Consider the following 27,871-nt stretch of genomic DNA (forward strand, 5'->3'; position numbering starts at 1 on the left):
GGCCAAGAAAACCCCTCTTCCTACAAGTTAAATACAGTAATGGTGAAAAATCTGACTCTTCCGAAGATTGAAGTCTTGGTGAATAATATCCCAGCCACCGCACTCCTGGATACAGGCGCGCAGTGTTCCTGTGTGGCAGAAGATTTTTTTAGGAAGTATTTTCGCAAATACCGCATATATAATTCGGATAATACGACAGTGTTAGCGGCGCAAGGAGAAAAATGTGAGTGCGTAGGTAAAGTACCGTTGTATATCCGTATCAAGGACGAACAAGTAAAGGTGATGTTTTTTATAGTAAAGAATCTGCAAGCACATATAATTTTAGGAATAGATTTTCTTTCAGAAGCACAAGCTACGCTGGATTTTAATGAAGCGTCCCTTAAGCTGACAATGAAACCAGTTCGTACAGAAAACGCTGAACCGCCGATGTTAAAACTTGACCACCTCTCTAATGACGAGCAGGGAAGAATCCGACAAGTGGTGAGTGAATTTGCTTCGTTATTTAGTGATATTCCAGGATTTACTCAGGTTACTAACCATAGTATTGACACCGGAGATGCAATGCCAGTTCGTCAAAAACCATACCGGTATGATAAGAATAAGGAAAAAATTATAGAATGGCATATTACCGATATGCTACGTAAAAAGATCATAACGCCCATCTCAAGTAGTTATGCTACTTAATATTACCAAAAATACGTTTCGAGTATTGACTTCAGCTTTGAATATTTCCTTTTATTCGGCATATAAATATTATGGATGGAATTGCATCTGCTACACCAACGCTGTCACCAATCCTATGTTGTTGTAAATAGTTTCGTCATTTTTTATTGACTGAACATTTTTCAAGCGATTTCTTGTTGCATTTAGCTCTTAAGAAAAGACTATGCTTTGAGAGTCATCAAATACCCATAATAAAGCCCATAATAATACATAAAAGCATAATTTTATATGTTTAAATTTGCTATATTCTTCTTCTACTAACTGCCATATTACAAGTATATCAAGAATCTACTTTACTTAGTTAATTATATGATTTTAAAGTGATATACTTTAATACCTTGTAAGGTTTCAAGTCAGTTGATACTTGAATTTAAGTACTACTACCCTACTAGAGAGTTAGCGAGCAATCGCTACGTCTGAAAATACTACGGTATAAACTTGCGAAGGTTAATACAGCCTTTTAATTAAATCGAACTGTAATATCGTATGATTTGTATTACAGATAAACCTCTACTTTGGGTGAGGTGATTTCGTCAACAACAGATACATAAATTTAAACGTAGTACAAGTATATAGGCATAGCATAAGTATAACTAAGCTATAAGCTGCCTCAACTTAGCTTTAGTGGAACATTTGTTTAAAGCAATCGGCTGCGAGAGAATGCGAACGCCGAGATAATAATATTTAGATAGAGCTGCCAGAATCTAATAGTTCTAAATGTGTTTCTTAACCTTTCTAGCGAGTCGCACCCCATTGAATATGAAAATATATCTCCGCACACCATTGAAAATTGTGTTTTAATTCTTTTAGTCGAGAAAAATACATTTTTGCGAAAGTTATTGTTTATTGAATAATATTGTACATTTTATATAAATACAAAACAATATTATTTTTATTAATGACTAGTCTGTTGTTTGTTCATTATTATACTGGCGAAGCGAAGTTCCTTTTTCTAAAGACATACGCGTAAGTCAATCACTTGCATTTAAGCGATTTCTCGCTTTAGTTTTTATATGCAAAAGCGATGAAAATCCCATTTCGCACAAGTAGGTGGTAGCAAAGGGTAAGAGTAACTGCAGTGCTCCGTTCGCCAACTCTGGAAAACTCTGTAACTATGAACACCAGAATTGTTGCAATTCTAATTGTTCGAATTCCATTTGAACACATCCACTTGCTCGCATTTCAATAAGTTGATCTTTTTTCAGATCACTATCATCCATCAAATTTAAGTCAAGTAGAAATGGATGCAGTATCTATCTCTGAGTTTTGGTAATATTTCCGGTAGAAAAATATCCATTGAATGATTCGCTCAATCGTCGAATCTTACAATGTCGGGTATAATTGTATTCTCTTCATTTTTCGCAATAACAGAATTAAGCAAGGGAAAGTTTGCAAAATTCCCCTTTTCTACTCGACGTATCCAAATTTCTAATTTTTCGATAAATGAAGATAATTTTTCACTAGATATTATTATATTTATACCAAATCCTTGCATTGATAGATTCAATTCATTTAAATGGCTAAATATGTCTGCTAAGTATGCACATTTACTCTCAAAATCTTTTACTAAATAACAGTTTTGACTAGTCAGTAATTGAATAATTTCCTCATGCAATTCAAAAACTCTGTTAAGTATGCGACCCTTAGATAAGCATCGTATTTCGGTGTGATATAGGAGCACGGTATGATCAGCACCGATTTCTTCTCAAAATGCATGAAAAATGCGATGATTAAGCGCTCGCCCTCGGATGTATTTTACTACATTTACTGCTGTAGATAGATGTTGTTTTAAACTTTCTGGCAATGCTTTCGACGCAAGTGTATGACGATGCAACATGCATTGCGTTATTATAACTTCCGGTAATTCTCTTTTCATGTGTGAAAATAATCCTGAATTTTTGCCTAACATTGCTGGGGCTCCATCAGTGCATATTGAGCCAATCACATTCATTGGTAATTCATATTTAGTAACAAAATCTTTGATGCGATTGAAAACATCAGTTCCTTTCGTATTCACCTCCAGTGGCTCACAAAATAGAAATACTTCTATCACCTCTTTTTCCTTCACATACCTGACAAATACCAAAAGTTAGCTACAATTATCAACATCAGTTGACTCATCCAGTTGCATGCTTATTTTTAGTGGACTGATTTTTATGTCTTCAATTACTTGCATTAAAATATCTTCACTGAGATCTTGTAATCGCGATCTTATAATATTATTCGATAATGGAATCTGTTGGATTTCTTTATGTGCTTCCGAATCTAAAACTGTTTTAGTAATAATTAAAGCAGAAGGTTTAATCAACTTTTCAGCGATCGTGTGAGGTCACATAAATATTCCACTTGATATGACGCTTCTAATAAAGGTTTTTTGAATTGCTGGTCCGCACAATTTTAGGATAGTTCCATTGGTATCAAATCGAGCCTTCTTTGATTTCAAGCTGTTCATGCTATGCGCTTTTTCGCCACCATGCAGATTGTTGACATGCTCTAATAACTTTGATGGTTTGAGATTGCTGTTTGAAAATATCTTGGAACACAAGATGCATTGCGGTCGTTGCGTGCCATCTTTTTCGGTTGTGCAGGTAAATCCATAACCGGCATACTTATCGTTCCATTGTCGTTTTTTTTTTTTGACATAGTGGGGTTCACTATAATCGATTTATTTATTTAAAAATAATGTAATATAATATATATAATGTTCCTACGTTTGTAATATCATTGAATCCTACTCGGCTTGAACGGGCAATTAAGAATGTATTAGTCTCAAGAGGTTTCTGGACAAGTCAGAATACACAATGCACATGTCGCAGACACAATAGTTGACTCAACCTAACACCGTATTCCATTAAAGTAGCACATATTGAACTCAGCGCATGCGCAAGCTGGGATAACGTCCTCCTCTTGTATTCACACAAAGTTTTTTTTTTCTTTTCTATGTCACCTAGCTGCCTGTTTGCGTTCGTTTGTAGCGTTTCATGTCTTTTCGTAGCGTAGTGTATACTCCCATCGGCACCGGCTCTTTCTTGTGTCTTTTGCCGATAAGTGAGCTAGGTGCTACCAATATTTATGAGCTTCAATATTGGGGACACTATTGCAGATTTCAAATATTTTATTATAAGAAATTTAGTAATAAATGGTATTTAATAATTTTTATGGTTAGGTGGAGGCTTCTCCCGCACTCCCATGGGTGCGGGCAACCCCGGTTAAGAACTACTGCTCTAAACGAATGTCGGAAACTCTTGGGAATAAAGAAATTTTTAATTATGTGTCTTTGTAAAATATTTCAGATATACACATAAATATAACTCAAAATTACTTTTGCTCTCGAAAACTTAAAATTTTTTCACAACTACATGAATTTTTATAAAGTAATTTAAGTCACGTTATTTGAAATGAGAAAGCATATGAGAGGAATCTGCTTAAGGGAGGGATTCGTGAAGAACGTTCTGAGGAAAATTGACTTACATTTGCCTTCTCTACAGTCAGTTCCTTCTGTACGGTTTGAAGCCAGGTCGAAATACCAGTAATTAGTTATGCAAAGTAACATGTAGTGTAATAACTTACATACGTGAATAACTTAGGAAACGACCTTGATCTCTGTAATCTCTTTCAGTTAGTCAATTAATGAACTACATCTAAATGTTTACGCAATCATTACACTTTTAAAGCAGAAAAAAGAGGACAGTTTTTGAATAATTTCCAAAGAGCTCGTAAATAAAACTGACTATCAAGAAAAGTATTTCCAAAGATGCAGACTTGAAATAAGAACTCTGTTATGCTAATTACATTAACATTGCTCCTTTCCATCCATTTCTGTTTGTGTAGTATGCATGTAATGATTACTAATCTGGAGGCTCAATTGCAGTTGAAATTCATATCAGATTGTGTAGTATCTTCAATTACTATACATTACTATATTGATACTGTAAATAGCGCTAGAAATTTGAGAAAGATGAGCAGACTCCTATACTGATATATAGTGCGGATGGGAATATGCTCAGTGATATGATTTCTATTAGATTAGGAAGGAGTTTGCTGGTATGATCATGGCAAATTTATGTGACAAAACTATGCAGTAACGGTCGTCACTTTGCAATAAATAAACTTAATCGAAAACAAACTCCATGCAAACGCAAAATTATTATGCATAGGTACTTTTACGTAATAAAGTTATTTTCCTTTTCTCAATTTTGTATTCGAGATTTTCAGAATTTGATTAAAATGCTGCTCTTAAATATTATTTTGACTTTCTAACTTTGACAGTTAGAATGAAGATGTTTAAATAATTTAAGACAAATCGAAATGCTTGACACAGCCACCTTAGGAATTGCTCAATTAAATTCATTCACAAATGAATACTTCATTACCATAATTGCAAAACAGAACGTGTTATTAATTACACCACGACAGCACTCATGGGAGTAATACAGTTTATTCTTTCGTATTTAAATGATGGCAAGGTTTAAAAAAGTGAGATTTAGTCAGCCAAATTCGTGTGGTGACGAATTATTATTCACCACATTTCAGGCAAGCGTCAGAGCAGAAATATTAAATTTAACAGGAAAAAAGACATCTATTCCCTCACCGAGATTTGAACCACCACTTTTCCAGTTCCTAGCCGGATATGCTTCCAGTTACATCCCGCATATGCCAAAGGAGAAACGATATATAGCCTTTCATTATATCTATATGTAATCATGCCCTCGTATACAATGGACTTAGAGTCTTTCATCTATCACTCGGATATTCCTGGATTCTAGAAATGCTTCTCCATTTTTCTTCGCATTTGTAACATAAAAAGATTTTAAAAGAAAATATTGGTACATTAACATTTAAATAACATATATATATATATATGCTACTTTACGTATAGTGCTTTATATATATGTGTATATACTAGATATAGTGCTACTTTATCATAAATAACAAAATTTTACAATGACAAGCAGCCTTAGTTTACATATTTGTATATAAAACTAAGGCAATACAGAAATAACAAAGTTGACAGCTTTGTTTTAAAAAATCAGGTGTTAGAAAACATAGAAACTCGTTTCTGTTTCTGAAACAGCACTGTAACACCAGTGTAACTTCGCAGCCTATTCATGCCTGCTTATGTCTGCTTATTGTATATACTTCAAAAAATATTTATTTTTCCTTGACTTCATATGGAAAGCTGTATGACAAAGAAATAGCTTTCTTGCATACAACGCCGTTGGTTCTACTTTTCCTTTCAATGCCTGCAAGGAATATATTTTAGTTTGCATAGGTCGCGAACCAATGCTGAAGCGATATTCGGAATAATAAAAGAAAATATTTTTTCTACATTTATTTGTTACAGTTACGTTACACTATATTTACAAAAGATTTATTATATTTTCTTATTTTCTGCCTAAAGCGGAATGCTGCTGAATTTAAAAAATGCTGCTGAATTTCTGTTTTCGTTTTAGCAAATCTGCTGTAGAGAGTTATGTAACTGGGTTTGTCGAGATTACATGCAGACGAATATAAACATTAAATCAGAAATAGTAAACGCTTTAAATATTTGCATAAATTAACAAACGTTTTCATATTTGATCAATCAATTTTACCATTTTTATTTAAAATCATGTCTACTAATGGACATTGTTTGCTGCCTAGGAAAGAATTTGCTTAAGAAGTAATCAATTGTTTGGTTTTGAAAAAATGGCGAGTTTGATAATACATATTTGGTAATTATGTTATATTCTTCTCAGAACGTATATATCTGTCTGATTTAAAATTCTATAAAATACTTACAGCAGAAACAAGGAAAACGCAGATACTTTCTTTTGGCATAGAACTAAATACATTTTGTTTTCTTTTAAAAATATTGCTTATAATAAAATACTGAGCTCGATAAAGACTTAATAAATGAAATAAACAGGGCTGTAAATTTATAAAACTGTACATAAAATTTGTTCTGAAACAATTTTGAAAAATTTATAACTATTCTATAATGGAGTAAAACATTTAACGTCTGAAATATAAATAAATAAATATGTAAAATTTAAGAATTATATCAATCAAATATCTGTGAAGTGTAGGGTATCCCAGCAAAAGTTTCAGTGTTAGTATGCCCACAAATGTCATTTATCTTTTTGAAACAGAAAATATTTTTACATGCTTATTACTGGCTCCGATTTACGAACGCCGAAAATGATTTGACATGAGAGGACTGGCATTTTACTACTGTCAGTTCATTTCGCAGCTTAGTCGATTTGGGGAACTAAAGAAAAAAAAAAAAAAAAAAAAACAGCAAGCTTCGAGGGTGAAAGTTGAGAATGAGTGTTATGTACAAACTGTTAAAGGAAGCTCCGTGCGATCTTTTGAAGTCAAGAAATTTGAGGACACAGGTTCGACAACAGACATTAAATCACCATTTTCTCGATCGAGCCGGTTTATTGAAAACATGAATGTTGTGCATGACAGTGTTATTGTAAGTCCCAAAGAATCCGAACTTGAAGGGTAAAAATAAAGGAACTTAAAGAGGAAACGTAATGCGTTATTAATCACCTCGATAGGCAGATATGTGAGGAAGAGAATAAGGATTTCGAGTATATGGCAAGCATTAGTTTTTATTCTTGAATCGGAACATTTAGCTGTTACAAGTACGTAAGAATATTTTATATTTTGAAAAAGTATTTTATTGGGCATGTTGAATACGACGCTTTTATTGGCTCACCCTTTGCAAAAAATTTATTTAAAAATGAAAAAATTCTAATCGAAAAAAAAACTCAAAATCGAAATTCATTCATAAATTTCAAGTTCTGGGAAAAGTTCTGATATAAAAGTTTTGGGTTCTGATGTAAAACACAATGCATTAACCAATTAAGTAAAATTTTGAAACTTTTTATGTTCGAATTGTTTACCTCGTAAAAGAATAATTTATTGCATTGCTTATTTTGTGTCTTCTACCAGCTATCAGGCAACAAGTACAATAAAAATGAAATAAATACTTAAAACTATGACTCTTTGAATAAACAAACAATGCGTTTGATCAAAATGCAAACAAAAAAGAAAGATATTAAAATGTATAAGATATTACAATGAGCGTAATACAAATAATCAAAAACCGACGTTGTAGAGTATTAATTGGATTATGTAGATCGTGAAAGATGTGCAATGCCCTTATTGGGATTCGAACTTCGGAACTCTCAAATATGCGTCGAGTGTGTTTCGAATCACACCACAAAGGCCTACAGGAAAGGAGAAAGAAAATAATTCGTATATTCAACCTTTATAAAAAACGAATGGACATATGAGGGTCCCCAGTCACCAAATCCTGTGGTGACGAATTATCGTCCACCACCTTTTTATTTCGGGCCCCACTGTAGAGTCATTAGGTTTCTACGTGAAAAATATGCAGTCACTTCTCCGGTACTCGAACCCTAGACCTCTCGAATACTCCCGAATGTGCTTCCAATTACAACATGAAGGCATACTTGAAAGGAGAGAGAAACCGTTTTACAATGTAAAGTATTTTAATAAAATTTACATCTCATATATCTGTTAATTGGTATATTACGTATACAAACCCCACTGATTCTTATCACAATTAAGTCATGAATTATATATATATATATATATATTGTGTCTTGAATTTAAAATAAAATTTCTATTTCAGCGTAATTCCTTTAATTACTTTTAATAATTGCATAAATTTCTTACGTGAAGAGGTTCTGTAAACATAACAAACATGAACAAAAACAGTACCTAATGAGCTATATATCATGCTGAACATAAAGCATAGTAGCGCTGAAGTATATGTTGTTAAAAAGAAGTCAATTTGCAATGCAGCTTTACCTACATTTTTAATTTCGAAAATGGGATTTAAATTCTTATCTTTAGTTACACTTGTAAGATAAATATATATTGTATGATACATTCTAAGGTGAAGAAAATTGCTTTTATAATTGTTTAAAAGTGATGCATAGTCGTTTAAAACAAAGTTCCGAAAGCACTTATCTTTTTATATTTAACAATTAACTCCCATAAAATTTTTAATTTAACGTAGCATCTGCTTTTGTTATCATATTAAAATAATTTCAATGAACAGAGTTAAAACAATTTACTTATTACCTTATAGGATTTAAATGTTTTGGTTCCTTTTGATTATTGAATTTCTTGATGTGAAAACGCGGAAAAAGTTTAAATTCAAAATTTGTAATGAACATAATTATTGTCTTTACTGAATATCGGCTATTAAGTAAGATTCATGTTGACTAAACTCCGCTGATCAGCTTAACGTATAGTGTACATTGTTTTTAATTAAGGAAATAAATCCATTACTGTAGGTATATGGGCGACCTTAACGGAGATGTTCCAACAAGGAACATATTACTTAACATCTAGAGATATTTTCTTTCAGAATTACTATACTTATTCTGTAAACGGGAATGGTATGAAATATGAAATGTTAATGTCAATTTCTAAATGCGTAGAATTTAGCAAATGATTTATAATTAAAATAATTGATGTAATGTTAATCGTATTCATTGAGTAATCTAATAAATAATTTACGTCTTTTAATCTCTATTGCAGTATGTAATTGAATATATGCAATTGCTCCGCGCAGTATGTCTTGCTAATTCATTGATTTATTATTATTAACTACATTTATTTCCAGATCCTCCACAGCTTACTTTGGTATTTGGTGCTAGCTTACAGTACGAGCATATAAGAGAAGGCAGTGACGTTTACTTCGAATGTAACATTCAGGCCAATCCAACCATTTCAGAAGTACGATGGAAATTCCAGTCCCGCAGTTTGGTGCATGAACCTCTCAACGGCATCATAGTTAAAAATCATTCCCTCCTTCTGCACAACGTGAGCCGCAGAAACAGAGGCACTTACCAGTGCGTGGCAACCAACAGTCGAGGTAGAGGCAAGAGCGAAGAAGTCTTTCTGAGAATACAACGTAAGTATCCCCCCATGTGTGAATTATACATAAGTATAGTGTTTGTTTTAGAGAGGAGTGGAGCAGTAGAAAGAAAAGAGGTAAATGTTGAAATATTTACTTTCACGTTAGTGTAGTTGTAAACCCAGTAGTGTAGTTGTAATTAAAAAATGCCCTTGTTTTAATTCTAATCTTGATCCTGTAAGAATTCCTAATTTGTTTACCTATGAATTTATTTTTCTTTTTTTTTTAATCTTTTTCCCCGTTTCTTCTGAATTTATTTTTCTTTTTTGATATTTTTCCCTGTTTCTTTTGTATATTAAAAAGTAGATTATATCATATCAATAAAACATTAAAAGGTAACTGATGTGAAAAATAATTTGCATTACAGCAAAATTTCTCCACTTTTTATATCAACATCTAGGATTCGAACAGGCTGGCTGCATGGGCGTTTTAGTGGTTTTCCTTCAATATGTGTATCTTATTCAGTTTCCCTTAGAAACATATCTACGAAGGCATTGCTCCCCTTAGGCAGATAGCACTCGACAGCTTTTCTGTAATCAAATAAACCATATTCTTGCACAACGGTAGTGCGATAGAACTACCTGTGTATCACTAAAGACTGACCGCAAGCCTCTTTCAATAATTCCTTTCACTTTCCCTGCACTTAAAGGGCTACTGGGGAGAAGTTTCAATCCCAGTTGACCACACTTTAGTTCGAGTGTCACTGTAGAGACTGTTAAATGTTTTGAAGCTAAGAAATATTATCGATTGTTCACTAGATGGGATTCGAATAATGGTTATTTCAATGATAGCTGGACGTGTTATTTACATATATCACGAAAGAATACGAATATTCTTTACAATTTCTATATAAGTTATCTTTAAAAATTCACTAGATACTGTACTTGAAATCCACAAACGATTTCCAATAGAGGAGAATTACAAAATTGGAAATTGTGTAATTCGTTTACATTTGTGATTTTAAATGAAGTAAAATTTCTTTAGTTTATGATATTTTTCATAGTAATATTATTCACTGATGTAATGTAAGATAAGAATTTATCGGTCTATAAAAATACAAATTCTTTTTGTAATGAATAATTAAAGGATGGTATAAAAATATCAAACTCAAAACAGACGTTAAGCGAATTATCGCTGCGTCTGAAAGGAACTACATAATTTAAAAAAAAAGGAACTAAAAATTGAAAGGAACTACAATCCCCAAACCTCATCTTAAATATTTCAAAACTCAGTTATAATTCTGGTTGGAAAGCAGAAAGGAGAATTTATAGTAAAGGCTGAAATTATACATAACTGCGTAATGCAGATTAATAGAAACTTAGTAGCAGTATTTTTTCCTGAATTAACGCATTTTTATTTTAATTTGTCTTAGTTACATCAAAGTTCTTGCAGACGGTTTTCTCAAAGACTTTCATCACTACATTTATATTGTACTTCCAAAGCGGTAATTTTAAACCTTTATTCTAAAGAATAAAATATAAAACAAATAAAAAGGCTTGTTTATAAATTAATAACAGCAGTTATCGTATTTAAATTAATATTGCATTAGTTTTATCTGTTCTGAAAGTACGAAAAATTTAAATTTCTTTTTATAAAAGATTTTTAACATGATATTTATATCAAATGTTTACGAAAATTTTACTCTAAAAATTTATAATTAGAAGATAAATAACTTCTTCATTTAAATGGTTTAATGAGTTTTCAATTACATTTGGATTAAATTGGCAGTAAAAGATTTATATTTTAATAACTTATTACATGGGCACTCTCAGTTTAAAATCTCCTTCAATAATCACTTCAGCTAAAGCAACATGACGCTTCACCATCAACATTACATTCGCCCTTTGACTGTCGCTATAATTGCGTTCAAATGAATATATAAGCTGAGCGTAAGTGGTAGGTTGGGTGTAAATAATTTAGATCTCTTTATCTCTTGTCAAGAAATTCCTTATAATTATCCTAATTGAATTTTAAAATATGTTACTTGCCCTGTCTTACGCTTATGTCTTTTAATGGATTCAGTATTTTAATTAAAACTGGAGAGCGAGGCCCATTAAACATATTTTAAGAAAATAGGTTCCGCAAAAGAATTTAAATATTTAATACTGAAACCATGCTAACGTTACTATAATTAAACTGTGATTGACATCTCCTTTTCTTAGAATACTTAAAACTTAAATTTAAATATTAGACGTTATTTAGGACACATTTTATAGTGCATTATTAGGGCTAACTCGACAGCCTTAATATTAGGTATGCCGTTATTTCCTATTAGAGTGTTTCTAGAAATAAATATTTAAGTATTGTAACATAGTAGGTATGTCTCTAAAGCATACAGTATTGCATTTACTTCGTAGGACAAGTGGTTATAATTTAGTTTTTTTTTTTTTTTCCAGATACTAGTTCCCATTTCTATTGTATTTGCATGATTGTATGAAACAGTAAAAAATAAAGGTTATTTCTTATCTGTAGAACAATTTTATCACACATTTAGACTTACTATATTTAGGCCAGAAATCAAACTTAACATTAGACTGCAATAGGTTTTCAATAAAACTTTATCAACTTCAAGGATGAACTGTCTCATGTCGTTCTTTTTACGACGGAGAACAAATTGCAGAAATGTGAGAAGTCAAAGAAACTTTATAAAACAACCAGCGCGCGGAATAAAGAAATTTGGCACCATTTGTGGAAGGAAAAGAAAATGAAATATGAAAATTTAATCATATTAGCATTTTAAAAGGATTGGAAGATCAGTGACTGAGATTAATATCATTTCTGAAGAAGGTAAAATTTTGTGACCGTGATCTGATATCCAGTTCGCCAGATGAAGAAGGTTTGAGAATAACTATCAGAGAATTAAGACTAAAGTTGTCGCTTATTTGTAACAAAAATTTAATAGTTGCAAAACATTTGTTTATTTCTCTTTATTCGAGCACTCAATTCAATTTATTTGAAGCAAAATGTTAAAGCTCTTTTATAGTTTATCGTGTCAGGATACACTGACAAGAAAAAGCTATAGATTCATAATAATCATAACAATAATCAAATATAGAGAAGGAATTTCTAAGACTGAAACAAAGAATTGTCCTGATAAGTACGAAATAACTTAAAAGCTAAATTTGCGGAGCATCCGAGCTATTTTCTAATTGCAATAAGGATAAAATGCGATGATAGCAAAGTTAAGACTTTTTATAACTATGCAGTTTTGCATCTCATAAAACCAAATTTGTATTTAGGAGAATCATCTCTAAGTAGTTTGACGATGCTATATTAAAATCACGCCATTAAATAATTTGACGGCGCTATATCTTTCTATGGAAACATTATAAGATTTTATTTGATTTGGAGCCAACAATTCCCATGAGGCGTGAAGCAATATATCACGGTGCCTGAAGTAACTACAAGTCATGGTTTTAAAAATTTTTTATTTAAATAGAAATCTAGAACGTAAACGCACATCTCTCTGTTAATAACATGAGCTCCAGCTCAGCTTTAGTAAACTTTTAGTAAACTCCCTAGTTCCTTTTCATTCCACACTCAAATAAAATTCATCTTCCCGCACTTTGTTTCAATGAAGTGAAAATTCGATTCCTATCAATAAAACTCCATCTTTGATAGTATTAATAAAAATTTTAACAAACATATTTTAACAAACATATAAACATATTTAAGCACAAACATATAACTCTTCCATCTTAATAAAACTACAAGTGCAAATTTTATATACGATCTTTAGAAAATTTTTTTCTTCTGATGTTGCCATTCCGTAAAAGCACAACTCTTTTTCTTTTATTCATAATTCACGGTCTCTTTCTGTTGCCATTCTGGAAAAAACAACTCTTTGTCTTTTATTCATAACTCACACTTTTTACAACAATATAATATACTCGAAGTTGCCTTAGTAATTCTAACCGGGGTGTCAAAATCAAATTTCAACCTAAACCCAAATAATTACAACTATTTGAGCCGGCAGGAATAAAGTTCACGCGCAGTTAGAACTACGCTGTGTCTTAAAACTCCAAAAACATAAATCCAAAACATCCATTTTATTTTATTTTCAATATTTCACATAAATTATCGAACAGAGCATGATTGACGAGAAAACTATTTTAATTGTTTACAGTCGCTATGTTTTATGCTTACATTTTATCAACCAATCTCGTAAATTTATTAAATAATTAATGGCCATGGTTACTAATATATCTCAATTTGAGTCCATTAAACTATGGACGTTTAAATACATTTCTTTGTTTAATTCTGTATAGCTGTTACCAGCTTCTATGAAGAACGTGTCCGAAAAGCGACGAGTAAGAAAGCCTGTTAGCTCAATGCCTAGGATTGCTCTCTTCCAAAAAGCTTTTTTTTTTTTTTTTTTTTTTTTTTTTTTTTTTTTTTCTAAAATGAAATCCCATTTTAAAGAGTACCATTTTTATAACATTTTAAAAAATCAGAATTTTACTAGAACGAAATGCTCTAAGAATTTTGAAGTACCTGAAGAAATTTAGAATCTTAAGCATATTTCGAAGGCATGTACCATCATATGGAATATGCGTAGAGGGCGAAATCTGAGCAAAGCATGTTCTTAGATCTCAAGCTTTTATATTCTGTTGATGTACTACGTATGTGTTTTATAGCATTTCCTTTAATTCCATAAACAACATTGAAATAATAAAAAAATCCTTGTCCTACCCGTTCTATCAAGAAAATGCCGTTTGGCGTAATTAATTACTACATCATTTATAGAATAGTACTGTCCTTAACAGCTATTGTAATATCTTCTTACTGCCGGCATTGTCTTTAAGGTAACATCTTTTGCATTGGAGTTACCTATATCATCTAAACAGGCTTTAGATGAAGACATTGTGAATACCATTAAATCGTTTGAGCCCAAAAACTTGAAAAATCAACTGTGCTTGCTGTCCACAGAATTTAAACTACGGATCTTCCAGCTGCCGGCTAGATGTGCACCATGACAGCGCGTATGGAAGAATGCTATAATGTTTCATTTTGTTCAATAATTAAAGAGGCACTTAAATTAACAAAGGAGAAGCAAGTGAGACAGGTAAACAAATCCAAATGTTGATGAAATGGTATCAGACATATTTTTAGCTCAGGTGCCACTGTACAGGCCTTTATGCGTTTCGAAACCATAAAACATGAACTGTGCCTAAGCAGGATTAGAACTATATATTTTTCAAATGCCAGCTGGACATGTTCCAAGGTATCTCAGATTAGTTGCTAATGGTGACAATTTTTATAAATTAGAGTCTGCGCAGCACCTTAATATTGCCCCGTTCCTAAGTAATGTTTTATCATATGTTATTAACAGTGTATTTATACAGAGTGATCAGAAAATAAGCCCTGATTTCAAAATTAAATATCTCTACAACAAAAATCGATAGAATTATGCGGTAAATTGTACGTTTATTAGCAAAGCTGTAAAATTGGTGTACAAAAGTTTACAAAATTTAGTTACGAAAATCGTTAACAGATGTCGCTCTTCGCTGAAAACTCTTTCTCTGAGAGGTGTCAAAAAATTAATAAAAAAAAAAAATAAAGTGAAGCAGCCTTTGCAGACAAAATAAAATTTTTCCAAAATGTTCACCGTTCGAATCAATGAGGTGGCGTTAACGAACAATGAAATTTGACATCGCGTCTTGCAATGTCTCGAGGGAAATGGAATCACATGCAACACCAATCAACGATTCAAGCTCATCTAGAGAAGCAGGATTTTTTTCGATAGACAGCGTTTTTCAATGCGCCCCGCAGAAAGAAGTCACAAGGACTCAGATCAGGAGAATATGGAGGTCAAGCTATTCTTGTGTCAGTAAATTGAGGATAATCTGACGCAATTACTCTATTCCCAAAGTATTCATGAAGAAAATGAAAAACTTTATTTGTTCGATGTGGTCGAGCTTCATCTTGCAGGAATCAGTCGTAACCTGGTCGATCCTCCAGCGCTAGTTGAGTGCTGACAAATTGTTCCAAAATTCTAACGTAACGTTCAGTAGTTATCGTTTCTCGTAAAAAAAAGGGTCCGATAATGCCTCTGGCGCATACTGCAGTCCATGCCATAACTTTAGGCGGATGCAGTGCTTTCTCTTCACACAAATGAGGATTTTCGGAACCTCAAAATCTCCAGTGTTGTTTATTAACGATTCCATTCAAATGAAAATGTGCCTCATCTGTGAACCAGATACAGCTAACATCAAATCTGTCGTTGTCGATCATTGTTAGGATCTGATTCGCAAAGTCAACCCTTTGTTGCACAGCTTTCATGGGTATGGCCTGATGACTTTGGATTTTGTATAAAAATAGCCGTAAGCTATTTTTTAATATTTTTTGTGTGCTCGTGTACTTCAAAACTGTCTCTGATGCAATCCGTTGGATGCTTTTCCTAGGATTTTTCTGAACAATCCAGAAACTTTGGCTGCATTTTCAGGAGTGACTCTAGTTTCAACATTTCCCTTTCGATCATCAGCAACGCTGCCAGTCAATTCGAATTTCGCAAAGAGCATGCGAATGGTTTTTGCATCGGGTTCAACTGGAACATTGAATCGGTTTTGAAAACTGCAACGTGTTGCCGTAGGACTGTGTTCTAATTAGTGAAATTCCACAACCAAAAAAAACACGTTGTTTAATAGAATACATTATTTCACTTTCTACGCTAGACTCTTTTCATTAGCCAACAATTGTACTGATCACTTTCGACTTCGAAGCACATTTTAAAGGCTATTGATAGGTCATTGCGATTAGAGCGACATCTGTTAACGATTTTCATAACTAAATTTTATAAACTTCTGTACACCATTTTCACAGTTTTGCTAATAAAGGTACTGTTTACCGCATAATTCTATCGATCTTTGTTGTAGAGATATTTAATTTTGAAATCAGGGCTTATTCGCTGATCACCCTGTATTTTTAAATTGCAGTTAATTAAAAGTAATTTTATCACTTCATGTATGAAGTCGGGTTTTGACTGTTGTTTTTATTCGAGTTTGTAAAGAACACTCATTTCTTACACAGATACTTTGAAGCAAAACGGACTGTAATTTTAAAGCACAGTTTACTATACTCGGTTTTCACTAGTGATGAGATCCACAAATAGACAGACCTTTTGCTTGGAATTTAATTTTCAATAACAGTTCAGTTAACTGTTTTCTTTCATACTCTGAGTTATTTTGAAAATCTCAATAAAAAGGATCAATAATCTTTAAAGAGATGTTATAGTAGTTTCAACCGGAAAAATTAGTTTCAAATTGTGACCTTATTGTTTCGAGATGAGAATATACGATATTCATACTTCTTCTCTAACAAAGATATAATTTTCCACTAAAATGATTGGAAAAGGGTGGAAAACTGTGAAAAATTTCTTATTTTACACAACTAATCCATAAAATAAGTTCCCCCTTTAAACCCCTTTCATTTCGCATGGCTGATAGCGAATTAATTCATTTAGTTAAGAGAATATATTGAGTTTTGATAAAGACATGCCAATTTAATTAGCAGCATGTTATCAGCAAGAAATGATGTAAAATCTTTTAATTTCCGTTACGACATGGCACATTTTCAAACTTAGGAGACCACAAGGGCAGGTTTCGAGGATCTCTTCGTGATCCGCGAACCACAATTTGAGAAACGATGACTTACACCACTGGAACAGGTATGGGAAAATGCTATAATATATCACTATTTTAACATCAAGAAAATAACACTGAAAATTGGTACCCATGGAAAGATAGAAATCGTGAAAATTGCTATGTTCTTCTCGCAATCAAATTCTCGAACTTTTCGTTTCCATTTTATTTATACCAAATTAGTACGATTAATTGTCTTGGAATTATGCTGATATATAATGGGTTATATCTCTTCAGTTAACAGTGTGTAAAATAACTTTACTGAAGAACTCTGCTTGCGTCAAGTTTGGCCAAACTTTCGGACGGAAAGCAGCATTCTTCTTCAAATACAGAATGGTGCTTGGGGGGGAATTATTGTAGAAATATGAAATATTTAAATGAGAAAACGTTAAACTTGAAATGTAGAGCTTGTAAAAATGAGTATAGATATCGTATACTGTCAATCATTTAATGTGTAAATGCACCTTTATTTAAATAAAACCATAATCAATAGGAACTTTTTATTAAAACTCTTGGTGTAAAGTGCTATGTTCTTCCATCTAAGGAAATTTAAAATCTCTTTCCACGGAATGCAGTCGCGTGATTTTAATTTACCACAAGTAAAAGCAGCAGATGTTCAAGTACACACGGCTGCGCTTAAAATGTCACGGCAGTTCGAAACAGAACAATGTTTATCCTACGTGTCTGATTTCTAGAATTACTTCCCGCTTTGTAAGTAAGCATTCCTATATTCAATTTTATAAATGAGCTAAGTATTTTCAGCAGATGTGATGGTTTTTCAATATGAATTGCTTGGATTCTAATGAAAATGAACACGCACATTTATACTCAAAACTACAGGTAATATATATTTATGTATACATTTGCGTGATCAGAAATATATATCATTACATATATACATATGTTTTGCTCATAACGCGACCGTTATTAGTAGATAAAACATAAAACATTAAGAAATGAATTAAGTTAATCTCCAAGTTTGGAACAATAAACATATAATTTCAATTAGTTGTAGTTTTGTTTTACTACTCGTATGGAGTATATTTTACATTTTCTACATACCTTCCAAGCACATACCTTCCAAGCACGCTATTTAGCGTATCATTTTTTTTTACTTATTTTTGGTGTTTCTGGAGGGTATTTCCTAAACAAATGTAATTTTTTGACAAGTGTATTCGGTCGAAATGTTTTCTCTAATAGCGTTTATTTATTTTATAGATAGATGTGAAATGTTGGCACGAAGTGTTTTCCCTGGATCTGAAGATTATTTATCTGCAAATCAAAAATCTTGCTTCTACTCCCAAAAATTATTTAAAACGGAATCCACGATTTAGGTGTTATTTTCAAAACATTTTACATTCTTGTATTCCATTAAAATTAAATCGTCCAAAAATTTTAATTTTTCTATGTTAATGCTTTATGAATTAATATAAAGTGACGTCAAAACAAGTCTACGAAAGACTAAATTTCAAACGTCTTGAATAGCAATTTTAACATTTCATATGTTTTATTAAGTTTTAATATTTTATGTAGTTTTAAAAATAGAAGATGATAAATCACAGAAAGTAATCACCTTTTCAAAATATTATACATACAAAAGGCAGTGAACAGAGCTGTTTTTCCTTTTCTTAATTCGAAAAATGTGATTAAAGAATGCAATTTATATATCTTTATGCTAGTTAGGTTTTTTATATAAATGATATAAAACAGAAAATTTAATTTTTCCCTGCTTTGATATACTTGTATTAAGCATATGCAAATGATTCTGAAGCATTAGTGCAAACAATGGGTAACTTTTTATCCCCAGTCATAAAAGTCGCTCAGTAACTTGGTTACAAACTCCAAACAACTTATTTTCTAAATATTAGAGAATCTAGTTCAATGCTCAAATTAGTAACTTTCTTTGAATCGGTACATTTATTTGTATGAACCGGAATTTTACTTTTCTCTGCAAATTTTAAATCCATTTTTTGGAACCCTTTTCTGATCCACAATTGAATTTTTCAGAGTGTAAATATTTACTTTGTAACTTTTAGAATATTTTAAAAAAGCAATTACGCTTTAAAACTGATGCGAGATGAGTAAAATTGCTGCTCACTATTTAATCATCTCCGTAAAAGGCTGATACGAAACTGAAGCAGAAACATGCTTAATATGTGCGAGGTGTGATTTTCCTTATTTCTTTATCCAAACTCTAAATACCGAAACTAATTAGAAGTAAGGCCATCTTTCAGCAAATCACAGTCTGATATATCACGACTTGTAAACAAGGAACAAGCTTATAAGGTCTAATTAAATGTTTTCCTTTTAAAGTATTGTGAACTGAATTTTTTTAAGTCGCTACGTGTTATTCGCTATGTTTTAATTTTTAATTCATAAATGATTAATAATAGTCGATTTTTTAACGAAATGTTTTATAACTAATGTTTACTTTGCATGAAATAAAAAGTAAACAAACAAATCTAGTGATTTGTAATGTTAATTAGTGCTAGTGTTTGAGCAATTAGAATTATATTATTGAGTGATTTAATCCCATAGGTCTGTACGTTACCTCTATGTCCTAAGTAGAGTCGTACTGCCAGAAAATTTTAATACTAGTCGTATAAGATGTACAAGTCGTTGAACCACTTTTCAGATGAAAACAATCTCTTGCGTATTTACCGGGTATTAAAATCATATTCATCAAGAATACATACATATGAATAAGAAAAACCTTAGAATTTTAGAATATTATAAATATGCTGATAATATTGCTGTTTAATGAAAAACCCTTGTTATGTGAATTTACTTGCAGCAAGCTTAATTATTTAATATGTCACAGGATCTCGTATCATGCAGCTTCATCCTCTAGATCAGGGTTTCCCAATTGAGTCTAGAAATTTTATAGGGGCTCTGTGAAAATCAAGGGGTCGACTGGGGGTCGATAGCCTAATATGTATCGGGAATTATTCGGAATAGTCAAGATCTCACTGATTAAACGAATTGTGAATAAAACTGATACCTAATTGTTTATTCATATAAAACCATATTACGAGGTATAGAAGAAAACATAAAAAAATTATATAATGGAGAAAACGCAAAAAATATTTAATATATAAATTAATAATATTTTTTTTTTAAATTTTAAGCAATAACTAATGACTAAATATAAAAAGTAAAACTCAGGATGACAAGAAAACACAATAAAAAATTACGAAGAAAGTAAGACTAATGAACCACACTAAAATCTGCACTCATTCTTTTATTCTTACCGGCCGTTAAATTTGTTAAGGGAAGGGCCGACTGTTAAAAATGTGAGGGTACACTTACTGGCCGTTAAAAATGCAAGTGTAATCTTTATATTTGACAAAAATAATGCAAGCTAACTTCTGGCCCCTTCCGCCGTTACGATTATGCTGTATGTTCTATAATATAGAGCAAAATATAAAGAAGGTCGATGGAGAAAAGCAGTGTTTTGAAGGGGGAGTTTGAAGCAAGAAAAAGGTTGGGAATACCTGATCTAGATGTAGGTTTAAGATATCCAGTGTGCTTTGCTAAATTTGATCGTCGGTTGATAGCATCATAGCAGAGCTAAAAAAGGCAATTAAAATCATTAAAATTAAAATGTCAGCAGTTTTCCTTCTTTTTCACGTCTTTGATACATCATTATGCCTACAGTTTCGAAATAAAATATTATGATCACTTTAAATAATCTTGCAATGATTCTGCAAGGAAAAGTGCAATACTTCTCTTCACCCTTGAATTGAAGACTCATTAGAATCTTATTCCTGTTTTAAATTACAGAGAAATTTTTTTTAAAAAATTATGTTTAATTTATAGATAATAATTTGTAGTATTTGAGTGAAATAAAAGTATTATAAAAATGTTCATTACATTTTTATTGTGTGTTTTAAAAGAATAGTATGAACTTCCTTCCATTAAATATTAATACTAAACACATATTTCTTGTTTTAAAGGTTTCCAAAATAAGGCACGGATTTTAATAAATGTAGTTTTGACTGGGGACAGATATTGTTTCGAAAAGATGGAATCTTAACCTTTCACTTGAACCCCGCTTAAAGTTTATTTTAATTAACATGTTGCTTTTTATGGTGAATATTTCCTTCACTTGTATTATTTGAAATAGTCATTCAGCAAATGTAAATTATGCTATTTTAAACAACATGCAAGAATCTAAACTTTAGATAGAAGTGAGAGCTTCAGCTTATAGAGGTCTTTAATGCTGATGCAACTGCTGATACTTATTCAACATTTTGGAGGGGTGTGTTGATGTCTCGTCGGTGTATTTGCGTGAGAATACGCATTAGCATAGAAACAAGGTTTTAGTCTTTAAACTTTGATTTGTAAACGAGAGTCTTTTTTTATTCTCTGACCGAAGCGCCGGAAAGTATCTAAATCTCCTTAGTTGTAACTTCAAGTTGAATTATCAATAAATATTTTAGCTGCTTTTATAATTTGTTGGTATTACTTTGTGTCTAGAATGCTTACTGAGGGTTTAGATCAGGTGTCAGTAAGTCGATTCCGCTGAAGTAATATTAAAGTTGTAGGGTTTATATTTATTTTAACTAACATTTATTTTAAGTTTAAACTATCTTTCCTGTCAAGCCTTACTTTCCCCTGGAATTGCCAATGCCAGAGTATGTAAATTTTAGTAGAACGCGCAAAGTATTCAAAATTGTCAGCGGAAGTATTCTGAGTTAAATAGAAGGGAAACGAGTTCGAAAGTGTGCTTTCTGGCTTCACGAGCGTGGTGGTGGCTAGTTAGAAATTGAAGAACCACGCGTTTCGGCCTGTGTGCTTGCCTCGGTAGATAGTTAAATGTTTCAACGTAATATTCAGAAGTTTGCTGAATTATCAGCGGTATCTTAGAACGCGGTTAGGTTAGTTACGTTTAGAGAGCCTCGTAGGTAGACACTTGTTATTATTCATTTTTAGTTTCTTATTTTTATTTTACCGCCGGGTCGGCGTAGTTTGTGAGCGTCAAAAGCACGCATCTGTAATTTCTAAAGTTGAATAAAAAGTGATTTAAACCCTTCTCAAGACTTCGTATACTTTCCAGTTCATAGCAGTCACCACTATTGTTGCGTGCAGGTTGGAAGCGCGCAACATTAGGAAGTAATTAAAATAATTTTAAAGAATATTTAAATTTTAAATTTTATGTATTTGGACAACAAACTCTCATAATTGTTATGAATAATTTTAATAAAACTACTTACTTTATTTTTGCCATTTAACAACTGTATGGGCATATTTAAACTTTTGACAAAAACTGAATCTTAGCAACAACTAAATAAGATTATGTGGCCCTGCGTTATGCACCCCTATGAAGGCAATAGGTCTATAGTTATGTTTAAGCTGTTATTGCTGTCCTCTGGAGGAGGAAAGCCTATTATCTGGGCCCTACGGTTAAGGGTCGGGGGAAGCGGCTGTACAGGAGGTATAATTAAAACAATGCACATGAGTTAATTTCCTTATTAATGTTATGAATAAGTATTTGAAAATCGAAAAGGTTAATATGAGACAGGTTAACTAGTGGAATCCATCTCTTGAGAGTTACAAAAGAAGAATCAGAGTCTTAATGAAAAGAACTCAAGTTAAAGCCTTACATGAAGATATAAAGCTCGTAAGAAGACTCATTTGTAAAAGGGAAATGGCACCCTAAAGGATAAAAAAAGAATGTATAAATTCAGCTCTTCCTCAAAAACAGGCATTGTTATGAGGGAATTTATCAGATTGCTTTCAATAAATTTAAAAAGAGAGCATTGTATTGTAGACTTAAAAAATTTCAGAGAAAAGCTTCTGCTGTTTTCTCTGGAGAAATAATTATGGAAGCCATGAACTTTTCTCATGAGGATGAAAAAGGAGATTTAGATACTTTTAACGATGAAAATTTGCAATGCTCCCGGGAGACACTTTGTGCTTAATGAAATTGAATCTCTTATTTATAATTTAAAGCTTACTTGTACACCACTATTTGACGGCGTTTAGGTGGCTGTTGTAAAATGTTTATTTAATTTATACCTTAACTAGCAGCTTCGCTGCCAGCCTTCGTCTGGCTTTTTAATGTACCGGAAAAATGGGTGAAAGGAACACCAAACGTTAAATTTAAAAACTGCGTAGAATTTTACTCTGCAGAACAACTTCATAAAAAATGTTATTACGCGTAACAAAATTACAATGAAATAAACAATATCCCTTAATACAAATATTAATTATCCTAATAAATAAATTAACCAACTTCCCTTTGCAAAATCTTAACTCAAATGGTATAAAGTGGGTTAAGAACTTTGTTTCCTAAAAAAATTACTCAAAACTTTTCAATATCTTAAAGACAGTGAAATGAGCAATAAATAACATAAAAGAATACAAAAATATACTGAAAAGCAAAGTATAATTAATGATATTTTATCTTATATTTTCAAGAGAAAAAAATTACAATGAAATAAGCTATATGCCTTAATACAAATATTAATTATCCTAATAAAAAATTAACCAACTTTCCGTTGAAGAAACAAAAATCATGCAAAACGTTTCAGTATCTTACAAATAGCGAAATAAGCAAAAAATAACATGAAAGAAACTCAAAAAACAAAAAATTCTGCGCAGAATTTTACTCTGCAGAACAACTTTATCAAAAAAAAGTCAATAAAAATGCATTATATATATAAAAAAATGACAATGAAATATGCCAATCTCTTACAAACAGTGACATAAGAAATACGATGAAAAATTGTTGCAAAACCCATATTTCTAAAAGAATGAAACTATTCAAAATGATGCGATTTCATAAAAAATCTATCAACAACAATAAGAAAGGAAAAGTGTTGCCAAAATCACATTTTTAAAGATGGGAGATGTGAGAAGTGTACTCGGAAGTTTTATTTAATTTTTTTTTTAAATACAAAATATTATCATTTTTATAAATCTTTTTCGAAAAGCAGTCGCAAGGATGAAAGTTTAACGTGTCCAAAAATCAAAGAAAAATAAACTGTACATTTTTTAAAATAAACTTTTTTTCAAAAAATCCCGTTGAAAAGGTGTTAAGCTCCCTTTGTTAAATAAATTCGTATTTAATCGATTTATTGAAACACGAAATTTATTTTAACTTCGTAAAATAGCGTTTCATGACGATGTGAAAATGGAGTGTGTAGAGTAAAATCTCGCTTTCCTATAGCCCATTATGTCTCAAAATGACGTGATTTCGTCACAAAACATAAAATAAAAAAAATTCGAATTCAGATTTCGAAAAAATCGTTTCGAGGTGCACTGGCTCTTGTCTAGATGCACCTATGTACACTGCTCAAAAATAAAAATGGGACAGTCCTATATCTCCCGATCTACTGGGCCGATTGACAAAATTCAAATTGCGTTTTTCATGTCTCGAAAGCGCGACTTAGGATATATATTAGATTTATATATAGCACTAATCTAACATAGGTATTTTTACACAAAATCGGACTTTTTTCTGAAATAACATACCAATGTTTTTACATATTTCGATTCTACGACTCCAATTACGCCTAAATATGAAATTTTGTAAAATTTGGAGCGAAATTTACGGAGAAATTCACAAATTTATGTTGGCACTTTTTTGTCAGTTTGCGCCAAGTATAGTTAACTTGGCGAACTTCTTAATATATGGCAACCTAGATTCCTTTCCCGTGAGAGGAAAAAAAGTCACCATCGTTCCTTTTTTCCAAATAATATTCTTTATATTATATTTTTGGTTATAACTTATTATTTTAAGTAATTTTTTCTTTTTCGAATTTCATTTTAATTGTTTTAGTTGCATGATTTTTTTCGAATAACTGTTTTAAAAATTTCTACTTACCTATTCGAACTGCGTAAATAAAGGTGCAGCGTTTATTTTATTTTATTTTTTTCAAATAGTTTTCTTTATATATATTTTTGTCATAGTTATTATTTTAGGTAATTTTTAAATTCTTAACTTTTATTTTAATTGTTTGTGTTGCATTGTCTCTTCAGATAATTGTTTTAAAATTTTCTATTTATTCCTTCGAATTGAGCATTTTAAATATATTTATTAATATAAATTTTCCAGAATTTGATTTTATTTATTTGAATTGCGTTTCTTTCGGAGGAATACTTTGTAACCCAGACTACGATGCGTTTGAAAACTGCATATATTAAAAGAGAAAATACAGTAAAGCACAGTTAACACGCCTTTCAATGTTCCGTTCAGAAAAGATATATATAAATAAGAGAGAAATTTAACTTAGGATTGCGACATTTTAACTTAGGATGACTTGCACATTGCTTTAAACAGTTTTATCATTGTGCCCATTGCTTTACACAATTTTATCCTACATGTGGCTTCTTAAATGTTATTCATATTTTAGTCAAATATTTTATTTTTGAAATCGTAAGAATCAAATATCATAATATTAAAAAGTTTTAAATTAAAAAAAAAAAATACAAATACTAAATTTTACCGTAAAATTTATTTTTTCTTCTCTTTTTCTTCAGGCATTCTACTTTATTCTTGCTCTTTTTCTTTAGGCATTCCGCATGTATATTAAAAAGCATTCAAATTTTCGAAATATCTTGATATTTCTGACAATCATTTTAAATAAAGTTATCGCCTTCCATTTCATAAAGGCCCACAAACGGCCGAGAGGTAAAGTCGCTGAACACTGATAGTTCACTCCGGGGTTCGAATCCCGGTAAACGGGCTGGTTGCATGGGCGTTTTGGTGGATTTTCTCATGTGGACCCTGTATGCCAGCTGATTTCCTTTAGAAAGTTCTTCACAAAGGCATCCTTTCTTTTAGGCAGATAGCCCTGCTTTGACGTAACTTAATAATTCAATTCAATCCATTTCATCAATATTTGGTCAGAGCCTTTATCAGTCTTTAGAGGCTAAACATTTTGAAGGTATGAGATGAAAGGAAAGACTGGCTTTATCAAGAGGTTTTGGTTTATTTAATTATGACAAAGCACACTAGGGCTATCTGCCTAAGGGGGAGGGATGCCTTCGTGGAGGACTTTCTAAGGGAAACTGGCTCGCATACACGTTACACATGGGGAAAACTACGAAAATGCCCATGCAGCCAGCCCATTCGCGGGATTCGGACCTCGGACAGAACTACCAGCGTTCAGCGACTTTATCGCTCGGCCGCTGTTTCATCAGGAGGAAAAAAACATATCTTTAGGTGACATCCACATACATCACTGGATAAACTCCTGAATCTTCAAATAATTCGAATGAGAAAATCATGGGATTCTCCATTTATGATACGATATGATGTTCTATAACGTAATTTAAATTTATACAACCATATAGTCGCTCATTACTTTAATCTGCAATGATATCGTTTTTGTCTTTTCTGTTAACCACAAGCTCAATTGATGGTATTTGCTGGTGTACACGTCCAAGTGTTTTTTCTTTGAACACCTAAATTCTTTGAAGTATCCTGAAAGTATATTCAAAAGCATCCAACTTTTTGAAACATCTTGGTATGTCTGACAGCCAAATTTCCCTGCAAATTTTTGCTTACTTTTCTCTCTAATTTTCTTCTTTTCTTCTACAGTTATTTTCAGTGCACACGCAAGAAAATTAAGATTTTTCTATTGCTAGACTTCCATAAATTTTGCATTCTTGTCAATTTCTTAAAATATCAATTACATGAATTGCGTTTCAGCTGAAGACAGCTTTACATTTTTTAGTCATTTTAACTATAAATAAAGTTTAATGCGAAATCCAAAGGATAAATATTTTAATATATTAAATATATTAAGATTTTTGCTAAATGACAAAGAAATAAAACAGTCCAGTAGGGTTTATTCTCTACCACCGAGTAACCCGATTTTATATCGGCTGAAACAATCTAAATCATATTAAAGATCATGTTTTTTTATACAATCTATAACGCGAGAGAAAAATTAGCTTCTTAAAACATTCTTTATAAGAGAATTAATATAAAAGATTATATTTATATATATATTTTTAAAGCTGGGACTTGAACCAAACTGCAAAATTTTTAATGTTTAATTTACATGGTGGTTATAATTAAAGTTCCAATTTGAAATGGTCATAAAAGGAAAACTACCGTACCAAATGTTATCAAACTTGGGAATCGTGTAAAGGAGGTTATGGGAATTTATTTTCCGCAAGAAAAAAAAAAGAGTTCAAAAACTCACCACCAGGGGAAAAATTGCGGTGTATACAAGTGAAATAAGACACGAAAATATCTGTTTAAAATGTGTTGAATATTTTCCGAAACGTGTTACAAAGCGTGTTCAATGTAGCGTCCAGCAATTTCCGAAAGCAAGTTAAATCCTGTTACTGCATAAACAGCAGCTCTTAGCATATCAGGAGGAATGGTACGAACATGTCAGTGTATCACATTTTTCATTTCTGCCAAATTGTTTAGATTATCACCATAAACAGTGCTTTTGAGAAAACCCCATAGCTAAAAGTCACAGAGGTTGAGGTCTGGTGGGAAGAGGGGAAATGTTGGCCTATAAGACGTTCATTCGTGAAATGTTGCCTAAGTAACTGTGCGACACACGTGAGGTGGGGCCCAGCCCTGCATAAAAATCGT

The 27,871-nt window shown here is 31.8% G+C and overlaps 1 protein-coding gene across 3 annotated transcripts in view; it reads left to right on the forward strand.

Annotated features, from left to right (window-relative positions):
- LOC118183273 (adhesion molecule nephrin-like) overlaps positions 1 to 27,871 on the forward strand; it is a 714,613-nt gene that overhangs the window by 498,064 nt on the left and 188,678 nt on the right. For all 3 annotated transcript variants that reach the window (XM_085818853.1, XM_085818851.1, XM_085818852.1), the window contains one exon: positions 9,374 to 9,664. In XM_085818853.1, coding sequence (XP_085674979.1) covers positions 9,374 to 9,664 — 291 coding nt within the window. The remainder of the gene's footprint in view (positions 1 to 9,373; positions 9,665 to 27,871) is intronic.

This window comes from Stegodyphus dumicola, chromosome 6 (assembly GCF_044657685.1).
Source record: "Stegodyphus dumicola isolate Sdum_Otavi_A_Nest chromosome 6, ASM4465768v1".
Lineage (NCBI taxonomy): Eukaryota > Metazoa > Arthropoda > Arachnida > Araneae > Eresidae > Stegodyphus > Stegodyphus dumicola.